Consider the following 12,376-nt stretch of genomic DNA (forward strand, 5'->3'; position numbering starts at 1 on the left):
GCCGCACACGGTGCATTCCCGAACATATTCGGCCACATCCTTCTTCCACCCGTGCCAGTAAGCGTGCTTGCGCACTTTGTCGAGCGTCTTAGTAACTCCGACATGAGCGGCAAGTACATCCTTATGACAGTGATGTAGTACCGTCGATATGAAAGGCAGGGGAATCACAGGAACTTCAAGAGTAGACGCCGGTCCAGCGCGAGCCTTCAGGTGAACGCGACGCATGAGTACTCCGTTCTTTACCGAGTAGTTAGGCGCCATCAGCAGGATTTTGGTGCGCATTTGAGGGTCCAGAGCTAGAGCTCCATCGCTAAGGAACGCTATCATAGCTTGGATCCAGGGTGTCCTTTTCTGTTCTTCCACGAAGCGAGTTTGTTGTAACCCGAACACATCAACGGGGGACACTAGGAGTTGGTCGGTAACCTCTTCTTCGTCGGGGAACGGCTCGGGTCTAGCTTCGCCAGCGTCCTCAGGCAAGGTCCCTGAAGGGAGCAGAGTCGAGTCGAGAGTCGTAGTCTCCCCGACTTCGACAGTACAAGGAGGGGGCTCGTCAGCATCGTTGAGTAGCTCCGCCATAGAGATAGCATTGATGGTTTGGGTATACAGCCTGGACAGACCATCCACATGACCCATCGAAGTACCAGGCTTGTGGAACACCTTGAAACGTAATTGAGACAACTCCATGGCCCACCTAGCCAGCTTAGCGTTGCTCGTACGATTAGTTTCGTTGAATACCCACGTCTAAGCTTTGTGGTCCGTGTATAGGTCGAACTCGCAACGGTCCAGGTAGCAGCGGAACTTGCGCGTGGCCCAACCGATACCCCAGCACTCGATCTCCGACGTATCGTCCTCCTTATGGACCCAGTTCTTCTCGGAGCCAACTAGTAGCTTGCTCGCATAGGCCACGACTCTCTCGCGCCCCTCCACGGTTTGCATCAAGCACGCCCCTACAGCGAGCTTAGACGAGTCCACATATAGAAGGAAGCGCTTCGAAAAGTCGGGATACACCAGGATGGGAGGTTCCACCAGCTTACGCTTTAGTTGCAGGAAAGCGGCCTCGCAGTCGTCGCTCCAGAAGAATCGGGCCCCTTTCATCTTAAGCCGTTCGATTGGGGCCGATATGGCTGCGTATCCCGGGATGTACCGCCTGAAGTAGCTAGTCAAACCCAGGAACGCCCTCACAGTGTGCAAGTTGTGCGGTCTGAGCACGTTCATCACCGACTTGACCTTCTAGGGGCTGGGCAATATGCCAGACGGAGTGACGATGTGACCCAAAAACGCTACTTGGTCGCGTGCCCACTTGCACTTTTTCATCTTGAGCTTGAATCCCGCCGACCGGAACCGTTCCAAGACTTGTTTTAGTCGTACTAGGTGGGTAGGAAAGTCTTCACTGAAGACCACGCAGTCGTCGAGGTACACTAGACAAGTCCGCCACTTAAGGTCAACAAGCACAGTCTCCATCAGTCGTTCGAAGGCCGGTACGGCATTACACAGTCCGAACGGCATTACGAGCCACTCGAAGAGACCATATTTGCAGGTGAAGGCAGTCTTCTCCACGCTATCAGCAGCCATCGGAACATTCCAGTAGCCGGATGCGATGTCCATCGTGGAGAACAGCTTAGCGTTGCCGAGTACATCTAGAATGTCATCGATGAGCGGCATCGGGTAGCAGTCCTTGATAGTCACAGCGTTCAGTCTTCGATAGTCGATGCCGAACCGTATCCCGCCGTCAGGTTTGCGGATCATAAGCACCGGGCTCGTCCAAGGGCTAGAAGAGGGTCGTATGAGATCTTGCCTTAAGTATTCTTGTATCTCGGATTCCATCACGTCTCCTTCCGCCTTGGACACTCGATAAGGGGGTTGCTTTATAGGCGAGTGCTCTCCAGTATCAATAGAAAACTCGAGCAGGTTCGTCCGTCCGGGGCGCATCGAGGTTTCGACGAACATGTCCTTGAACGGTTGGAGGAACTCCGTGAATATTCTCTTCTGTTCGCTCCCCAATTTAGACTCGTCCAGGTCGACGTAGAGCTCCTCCTTGAGTACTTTGTCCACCCCTGGTATGGATTCTTGAGCGACTTCGGTCGTCGAATTAGAGGCGCTAATGACCGAGTGGATCCACAGGTCTTGAGCTCTTTGGTCCCTAGTCTGGGCCTCGCCGGGCAGGGCGGTTTCGTGCTTTACACTCGCAGCGGTTCCTTGCTGAAGCGCCGACGCTGGGATTACCGTAACACTCGCCAATCGGGTGCTTCTCTTGACGACGGTGTTCTCGATAGAGGGGTTGCATACTTCCACGATCACTAGGTCGTAATACACAGTGCACAGGGTCCTAGCAACTTTAATGGAGTCATCCAGCGCAGAAAGCCCTTCTATGAGGACGGTGGTCCCGTCGCTCAGTTGACCTTGCACCTCCGCAACTACTACAGCTTGTCCACCAGGGCAGAGTCGAATGGTAGATGAGATGCGGGACAGGTAAGATTCCTCCACTCGAGGAGATCCCAGAGGGAACACCTCTCTCGTGTCCTTTAGCGTTACAGTATTCTCATCCAAGTCTACCACGGCGCGGAAGTCCTTGAGAGCGTTGGTGCCCATGATGGTAGCTTAGGTACGACGGCAAACGATGTCCTCCTCTCGACGGAGCCCAATGTCACAGGCAAGTAGATTACTCCTTCGATATCGAGCGTAGATCCGGACACACCGTTCAGACTACCAACGTAGGGTATGAGAGAGGAGTTAGTCAAGCCGAGACGCTTCAATACCCGCCTATGCACTAGGCACGCTACGGCTCCGGAGTCGATGAGAAGTTCGGCCGGGAGTTCTCGATAAACCCCCACGATAGAGCTTCTACACCCCCTACCGATCCGATTACTCGCTTGCCGAGGGGAACGATTCCTTCTTCCACGTCAGCGGACCAGTTATCAGTGGCGCTCGGTACTTCTACCAAACCTGGCTTGGGGGCGAGGTTCTGGAGCGTCAGTGACGACGTTCACATAGCCGTACAACCCGTTTTCCTTATCTCGGGGAGAACAGTTCGGTCCGAGGGCTTCGGTACGGTTACCGAATAGAGAGGAGCAGTCGAAACTGACTATCTTCGGCGCAGGAGAACCTCTAGGAGCAGGATCTTTCCAACGACAGAGTCGGCAGGGTGAACTCCTCTCGAGGATCTTCAAGCGGAGTTCGTCAGCCTCTTCCTCGTAAAGGTCCGCAATTCTCTTAGTCAGTAACTCTTTCGATCGTGAGTCAGTGGGAACAGCGAGGCTATTGATTCAGTCCTCGATCCGGCTTAGGAGATCTTGGAGCCTAGTGGGGGGCGGGGAGTCATCTTTCTTTTCTTCATCTAGCGATCCTTCGCCAATACACCCTTCACACCAGTCACCTCTACTTGAAGCTTCAGCCTTTACGAGGAAGTATACGGCTCGTCGCACTATGGCTCGCCAAGGGTCCGGCACGATACCGCGAGAGTCCAGCAACTCGTACTCGGTTTCACCGAGTTCGGAGAGCCTTTTGGGAGAACTCCCCAGGGTTAGCGCGATATTGTCTTCCACTACAGAGGGGTCCGCGGGACACTCTTCTCCTGGTAGAGGAGGAACGCTCAGCTCCGGGAAGTGCACTACCGTCTTCGGCGCGTCCTGCCACGAGAACCTCTTCGTCGCGGTCCCTTCCCCTTCGTCGCGGTAATCGGAGTCGTCCGACGTCACAGAGTTGATCCGTACTGGCTTTTCCTCTTGGAAATTACGGTTGGCTCGCTTCGCTTCTCCGGACGAGGCTAGTGTCTTTTGGAACCATTCCAACCAGTACTCAGGAGTAGATAGTCGACCGGGGGAAGAATCTCGGGTCCTCGCTAGTGGTTCTTCGGGAATGCCTAGTAAGTCACTCAACTCGGCAAGAGACAGTTCCTTCGATTGTTCCGCATTCTCAACTAACCGGCGCTTCAGTTTGACTTCATCGAGAGGAAACAGTCGGTCTTCGAGCTCTTTGTCATATTCTTCTTTCTCTTCAGCCAGCTCGGAAGGCTTACCTTCTTCCAACGTATCTAGTTCTTCTTTGGTGAACACCCTAGCGAAGGAAGGCTCCTTCTCCGGTTCATTCTTTGGGGACTTAGTACTGGCGACGTCCTCAGAGTCCTTTTCGGAAGCGTCGTCTCTCTCAGGAGGGGTCACGTCTCTCTCCTGCTCGCTTGGTTCCGCCTTTGATACTGGAACACTAGCTTCGGTAGCTCCATATTCTTCTCGGGTTGGGCTTTCGAGTACCTCCCGTCACGTCTGGGAGTTAACTTCTTCCTGTATAGGGCCGTCATTGGACTCACCTTTATTCCTCGTCTTGATCGAGCACGCTCGAAACCACACTCTTGTGGTTCGTTGACGTCGACAGGTAGTCTCGTTCCGTCGAGGACGCCTGAAGTTGCGGCTTTTCCGTCTCTCCTTCCTTGCTTAGTTTTTCGTTCGTTGTTTCGATCTCGCTCTCTTGGTCATCTCTCGTAACCACTCTTAGGTTCGTATTGGAGCGTTCGTCGACGTGCGCAGCTATTGCGGGACCGTCCCATACGGGTCCCGAGCCTACCTCTTTTACAAACGCTTCTCTCTCCGTCTTCCAACAGTCGTTGGGGTTTGAGACTACCGATACCCCGTTCCACACGGGCGCCGTACGTCCTTCATGCTCAAACGGCAGTATTTCTTCAGGTCTCGTCATATGTTCATTGCTTACGTTCGTTTCATTTCTTTCCGGTGTGGCGGAACTCATCCCACCTCCAACAGGACACACTTCATACCTCTTGGTCGACTCCTCCGCGGAGTTCAAAGTGTTCCCATTTGTGTCGATCCATAGACAAGAGGAAGGAGCGACACTCCCTTCCCCTCCCTCTCGCCCCCATCATTGCTGGCTGAGGCGCTTGCCCTAGGACAGGTCCCACCGTTGCCCCTGTCGGACCGCCAAGTCTCTTCAGTGACGTCTTTAGAGGGCACTCCGCCAACATGTGACCCGATTCATCACACAGGAAGCACTTGCGTCCGTTCCTCGGCTGGGTGTTCCGGAATCCGCTAGGAGGGTCACGCTCACATTCAGGACCGATGTGGCCCACTTCCTTACAGTGAGGACAGGTGGCTTTGCCGCGGCGACAGTGAATACGACTACACCCCAGAGTGTGACACCGACCGCACACGAGAAGAACATCTTGGGTTTGCAAGTCCGGACCCACACGAACGCCCCTGATAGGCGTAATAGGAAGCGTTCCGATAGGCTGATAGTGCAGAGAGGGGTTCGGATCAGGAGGAGAGTAGGCAGCAGCTACATTCATCGCTGGGGAAGCATAGGCGGTCGTCAGAGGACGCTCCATCAACTGCTGTTGCTGCTGAAGTTGTTGCTGTTGCTGCTGAGCGAGTAGATTCTGCGTCTGCTGCATCATGTTCATCATGCGTTCGAGGACAGCGTTTTCTTGGGAAGTTTTAGGGGACGGCACATTGTAGAACTCGGAGTCGTCTTCAACCGGACGATGCATATTCTTAAGGAGCAGCATGGCCACAGCCGCAGGGATGGAGTCAATCATGGTCGTGGTGAGGGCGTTCCTCCAATCTCGGTTCCGGAGTCCAGACAAGAAGTACTGGTAACGCATCTGAGTGTCGTAGCACTGAGCATCATCGCAGAGACTTGAAATCATGTCGCCCCACACTTCGGCGGACATTCCTCGGGGTCGTTTAGTGTTCTTCAGATTCTCAATCAGTTGCAAAGGGGTCTGACTGATGAGCTGGTTGTGGAACCCGAGTTCTCAGAGCCTCATAGCTGTTGATGCGCGAGTACATCCACCAATCTTCGCCGACCTTGCCTTTCAAGCACTCCCTGAAAGCGCTGAGACGCAGGGGTTCGTCCAGCCCTATCGTGGCGTTCTCGAAAGCCTCCCAGAAGGATCTAGCTTTCTCCACCGACGCTCCTTCCGAGTAAAAGGGTTGGAGCATGCGAATTGCGTTTCGGATTTTAGTGGGCATACCATACTGGCCACTAGTAGTCGAAGGCGTATTACCATACGTAGGCGAGGAGTAGTAGGAGTTACCTCCATATTCCTCATACGCAGGACCCTGGTGGGTTCCGGCAGAAGCCGTAGTTCCTCCGTTTCCTTGTGAAGCTCGGGTTGTTCTCGTAGGGTCGACTCCGTACGCGACTCCACTGGTAATCGAAGTTCGAGACCCCAGGCCTTGGGTAGGAATTTGAACGGTAGGCGACGAGACCTGGAAAGGAACCCTCTGAGGAACGGGGACGGTTACCGCTGGAGCGTTCTCCCCGCCTCCTCGCAAGTTACCGGAGGGCTGGAGACCCCAAGGAGGAGCGTTAGAGGTCCTCGGAGGAATACTTGCCGGGGAAGCACGTCCACCGTTTTCAGGGACAGTTGGTAGGGAGAAGAACGGGTTGAAGTCCTGTCCATATGACGTATTTGGGGTTCGGATTGTGAAACCTTGGTACGACGGGATTGCAGTCCTTACTCGAGTCGTAGAAGGGGGAGTCCCCACAAGACCGTTTCCACCAGTTCTCTCCATAGCGGCGGCAATTTCAGGAGGGGCCATGGATCTCAACCAGTTGAGGGAGTTAAGCCAGCCTTGCACCATACCTCGGCCGCCTCCGCCGTTCAGGGTCAGCATCGAGTCCAACTCTTCCGAAGTGAAGGTCGCAGGGACCCCGGAGCCCAAAGCGTCCGCGGGTGGCTCGACACCAGTACTAGAGTTGTTCCCCCCCAAGTCGGTTAGCCGCTTGGTCTATGATATTCTGCACGTTTTGGAGGCCTTGCGTAGTCGACAGACTGGGTCGCATTCTCGAAGGCAGACTCTCGGTCGGGCCTTCTTCTTCCCGGACAGTGGCGCTCTCATCTTCTCTGTTGTTAGTAGCCGACATCTTGTCCTACCTTCTGACGTTCTCCGCGAGACTTCACTTGGAGCAGGACCTTCTCCAGACAGCAGACTACCCTGCTTCTCCACCAGATGTCGTATACCTCCTCTTCCTTCAAGGGTCGGGTAGTCCGCGGCTGTTCAGGGAGTACGGTCTTGTTCAGTGGCTGCAGGAACGGTAGATAGGAACACTAGAGAGTTGAAAAATAAAAGTTTGTTGATTGGCTTGGCTTCCTCTTGAGTAGAAGGAGGGAAATATTAGACTGAGAGCTAACCGGAAGAGAGGCCTAACACCTTCTCGACCTTACATACACTACACTACATATAAAAAAAGGAAGGATTCACTTCGTTTGTTGTCGGCCTTCGTGGGACAACGGAGAGCCTCTGGGAAAGGGCTTGATGTCGCGAGGTGCTTTTGGTCCCACGACGCCAAGACTCCGGCGTTCAGGGGTCCCCTTATAGGACCACCCTAACGGGCTCGGTCAAGGGTACGTGCGAGGTTGAGTTCAACGGGAACCACCCTGACGGGACGGCGGGGCGAGGAGTGATTCCAGGGTCTCGGGTCATCCCGACGGGAGGCAGAGCTCCTGGAATGACCCCTCCGTTCCCGGGTACGGGACACCATCGGTACCAGTGATACATACAGTAAGTATGATACTAATGAGTTTCATACAACTTACATCGATAATTCATAAATGGACGATTGATTATTCAAAGTCCTGTTTACGCTAATGTTGCTCAGTACGATTGGGGGTGAATAACGGGAACCCCTGCCCTAATCGGTATCTGTTCATACACCTGCATACACATACCGTCACAAAAAGGTATGTAAGAGCATATACATCAGGTAAACGTTATCGTGCTGTCCATTAGACAAAGAGTGTCACCTGAAGGGGTCTCAACACCGGAGCTGGTCCCTATATCCCCGTCGACTGGGTCTGAGCACCGCCACTGCCACTATCCGCATAACGTCAGGAACAGTTTCACCGTTCCACCACAAAAACAATTGATAGTGGGGTCGTCGTGAAAGCCATCACCATGATGTTCTGGTCGCCAATAACTATTAGGCTGCTAAGTCTTTATGGACCATCTCACTCGAAAACTAAGATGCTTTAGCATCTTGGACCCGTTTTTCAAGTGGACGCAACAGCCAGGGGCTCTTGATGATGCCGTAATACGTCATCCACCACGGAAGCGAGCTGCTCCCGTAGTATCTCCCGATCTATTCTTCCTTGTTCTGAACCGTCAGCCAGTGGACACGCTCGTAATATTTTCCATTTCGCACCTGTCGCCGCTGCTTCATCGAAGCCCTGCTTTCACTTGAGCATCATTTGCATTGATAGCACTTCGTCAGTGGCTAGGGAGCTGTGGATCAGTAGTATCCACTGCAAGAGTCATAGTAGCTCGGTGGCCGCGGCGATCGCCAGCAACGAAAACGTACGAGTAGTATCTGACGCATGGATTTCTTCATAAGGGAGCTCACTGAATAAAAGTCCGATCACCTCTCGTTTATTACAAAGAGCCCCTCGTCCTGTCAATCTTATCAGCTTCAATTCATCATACTGTGTAGGAGGCCCCCGCTATTATTTCACAATTTGCTTCCTTGGTGACTAATCACTTGTACTGAATTGTCTAGTGCCACTTGTCTTTTTATATACAGTACTACTAATTCTTTGTAGTACCCGTACTACCCAAAAAAGAATTACTATTCTGTTTTTAGCATAGCTACTACTTAAGTAGTACTTTAGCAGCAACAATACTCGAGAAAGTAATGATATAAATACTGAGAGGGTATTTTACAGAGCAAAAATAAACGACGGATAAGTGGCGTACTTCAAGAGCTTGGCAACTAAGTTTACGACAATTTCTGGACTTTTAAGGGCCTTGGTAGACGCCACGAATAGCCCCCTGTTCCTCCTCCTGCTGGCTGGCGAACGAATTGAAGATCTGCTCCAGCGTGGTCTGCGAAACGCTGTACTCGCGGATGTGCATCTTGGTCTTGACGTCTTCCACGAGCGCGAACATCTTCGACAGCTTCACCTCTTTGTTGGCACTGCGCACCTTGAAGCGGGAGAAGTCGTTCTGGCGCTCCATCACCACCACTTGACCGGCGCCGAAAGCTCGCACGAGGTAGTCGTTCAGATCGTCAAAGCGGCTCTCCTCCACACACCACGAACAGAAGGCTTCTGCGCGGATGAAGCCGTCACGCTCCATGGCGGCGGCAAGGCTGTAGCCGGTAGGATGCGACGCCGTCACACGCTCAGCCAGAGCTGCATTGCCGTATGCCCGGCACTTGTCCTCCAACTCGACGGGGGTCACGAACTCGCTGCCGTTGCCAAAGAAATTGTGCGCCAAGACGGTGGTGTAAGCCATCGAGCCGAAGTACTACATGTAGTAGCCGGCAACGGGATATTTCACTGATGACCGCAACTTTCAGTATTCAAGTTTGATCACGTTCCACTCACTACTTTGTCTTTTGTCGGCAGCCATTGGTGCTGAGTCAGCACTGGTGATAGGTTTACATCAATTAAAATGCGATGATTGGGTTCTGGTTTCTGATTTTTTTAATTACTTCGAAGTATTTTTTTTTGGATTCTGCTTCTTAAGAGACGTAGCCCAGAATCCAGAATCTGCACTTGTATCCGATGTTCCTCATTGTGCAAAAACAAATAGACCTCAAACAACGATTCGAAACGTTCTCCCTTCACAATACAGCTCGCAAATATTCTATAGTAGAGACGCTGGCGCGACAAGTCGTCTCAATTAGAAATAATGTACCGACTTATTATCAGCGAAGATAAACATTGGGATCGCCACTGGCATCATTTGACTGCACCGCTGTCGGCGATTTAACGGCCAGCTACGAAAGGATTGTCACGTTACATGATATGTCGGTCACGTTTCTTCTGTAAAAGTTTCTGTATTTATTATCCTAAGCTTTGGTGAAATTAGTGCTATTATCCTACAATGGACTATTGATCGCTCGACTAAAATAGAACGAGTCCAAACAGCAACCCATAATGCACTTTTTTTGCAGGAAGGGAAAGCTTGTAAATAATGTATTCTCCAAGAACGCCTCGCTTTTAAGTGACTAAAGTCGCTAATCCGGGGCAGCCCCGTTGTTTTGTGAAACATACACCTATTAACGTGACATCTTCATGTCAAACGCGATGGCGTCTTCTTCGCGATCGAAATACTTGCATTTTTATAAAATATAGTACTTACAATTCTACTATGATGGAGGCTTCTTTATGTAAATTGGTACCACTTTTTGTTGGCATACTGTTTCATATGCTATTGGCGCTTCTCTATTGCTTTTCTAGCTTTAGACTTTCTGCATTGCGCTTGACAAGCAGTAATAGATTTCATCACCAAGTACAATTATGAAGGAAAACTGTTGATGTTATGTCGACTTGCTTCGACCTTTACGCGTAAAATATTCGAAGCGATACCGTGATCGATTGACCTGGCTGTCCTCTAGATGTAGACATACACGAGCATCGATATATTTGATAGTACATGTGCATGTATTCTCAATTAGAATCTCATAGCTAAAATATGAAAAAACGCACCACTTCTAAACGTCCTAAATATCCTAAAATTTGTTTTTGATTTTACTTAAAGACGCGATGCTTGGGTAGGTGAACCCAGCCTGCACTCACCAGACTATTTTCTTTAAAAAAAATTATACAGCTGCTAATAGGCACCGCTAGAAACTAAATGCGAGAATGCAGGCTCGAATTGTTTCAATTCAATGATCAGTTACCTATCCTAACTTCACTATTAAACACAGTCCTTTTCCCTTCTTGTCCAATACAAGTAGTACGTTTTAGGCTATGGGGGGCAGTCGATGAAAATGATCGATGGGGGTGGGACCGGAATTGACATCGGGTGAGTTCGATCCAGCTCAAAGTTAAAATCGCCGCACAAGTGCGCCTGAGTCCTTAATGCTGCGCCATTTACTCTCGATGTGAAGTCCATTGGTACGGCGTTGCAGCTCCATCCATCTTGTCCGTGCTTGTGGCGATATGTAAGACCATCGATCGTAAATCGACGTCGAGACTTGCACCTTGTACACTGTGATTCCTCGTTCGCAATCACATCACGAGCAGCATGCAAGACCGAACCAAGTGACCAGGAGCGAAGAGACCTTTGGATCGTGGGTTTGCTGGTGTGTGAAGCTTCAACCGTCCAATGGACAACATCACCGTCCGCGCTGCGGACTTGGTGGGCCCGGAACCATTTCGTGAGAGGCATGACGCTTGTAATCGCTGTTTGGTGTTTATCGGACCAGTTTGAGAATGAAGTCCAACTAGGTGGTCCCCGGCGATTCCCTTCAACACCGAGAGCACAGATAAAGGAAACTGGCGTTCGTGTTACGTTAAGACGGCAACTAGTGATTTTCTTCGGTAGTTTCAAACTCGCCTCAACCATTTCAAAAACCGTTTTCCTTACTGTCGCTCGTTCTGGCGAACACGCGGTGAGAGCCGTGTGGCTAGTTGCAGCTTATGCTTTCGTGCGCAAGAGCAATGTTGTCGTCATAACTGATTCGTCCGAGTCAGCAAGGTTAATGAGTATGGTCTGTCTGTTCAGCGCAGAAAGAAACTATAGGGTGCATAGCGGAGCAAGTGGATCGGCAATGGCGTGCGCTGCAATGCAACCAACAGAGCAGGATATATGATGTTACGATGAAAGAGCAGATCACCATAGCTAGATGTGATCTAAGCGCGGCGCACGCATCGGTGATCATCATAGAGAATTCAATTTCACGACTAAAGTTTAGACATTTGCTGTAACTTGCTTGACTTCACCAAAAATGGCCAGAAAGCTATCCATTATACCAGGCACTCATCAAATAACCACTGCCCACGATGTTCGTCACGTTCCGAGCTGAACATGAGCTGACCTAGCATTGGATTAAGCCAAAAAATCATAAATGCTTTCATTAATGCCCAGAAATGCTCAGACATTCTCAGAAATCACATAGCTTAAACATAAATGGCAATACCCGTACATGTATTAATACCGGTCATTTCCATATCTGACCACATCCTCGCACAATAATTTATCTTGCTGATGTCACCCCGCTCGATTATCTACTTGCAGAAAGATGCGGCTACGCGGCGGTAGTTTATGTTTTATTCCAGATGTTTGCCTTCCGGCCTCCGCTTCGGCGAGATAATTATTCCAAAACCCTGAACCCCCATGTGCCTAAAATGACTTCTTTCATTTAGAACAGTCGCTACAAAATACTGAGTTCCGAGTAAGCAGTGCAATCATTTCTACAAAAGAATGAGCCCCTAGCTTCATACTTAACCAAGATTACTCTAGAGATCTTGACAACGTCTCTTTATTATTGATAGCTTTCACTGTACCTTCATCTTCCACCCAGAATCACCTGCACTTCAAATAGCATTTCTACGAGCGCTACACAATATATTTAGTTTAGTGTCGTGCTCGATTTGATGGGTCGTTTCTGAAAACTAGCTCGAATCAATGCGAAGGATATA

General features: G+C 50.7%; 1 protein-coding gene across 1 annotated transcript; it reads right to left on the bottom strand.

Annotated features, from left to right (window-relative positions):
• Positions 1 to 8,741: 8,741 nt before the first annotated feature.
• On the bottom strand, positions 8,742 to 9,239 carry PITG_20679 (uncharacterized protein; the record flags this gene model as incomplete). Its single annotated transcript, XM_002895438.1, has 1 exon — positions 8,742 to 9,239. The coding sequence occupies one exon, from the start codon at positions 9,237 to 9,239 to the stop codon at positions 8,742 to 8,744; it is 498 nt and encodes a 165-aa protein (XP_002895484.1).
• Between the last annotated feature and the right edge of the window lie 3,137 nt (positions 9,240 to 12,376).

This window comes from Phytophthora infestans, genomic scaffold (assembly GCF_000142945.1).
Source record: "Phytophthora infestans T30-4 supercont1.177 genomic scaffold, whole genome shotgun sequence".
NCBI lineage: Eukaryota > Oomycota > Peronosporomycetes > Peronosporales > Peronosporaceae > Phytophthora > Phytophthora infestans.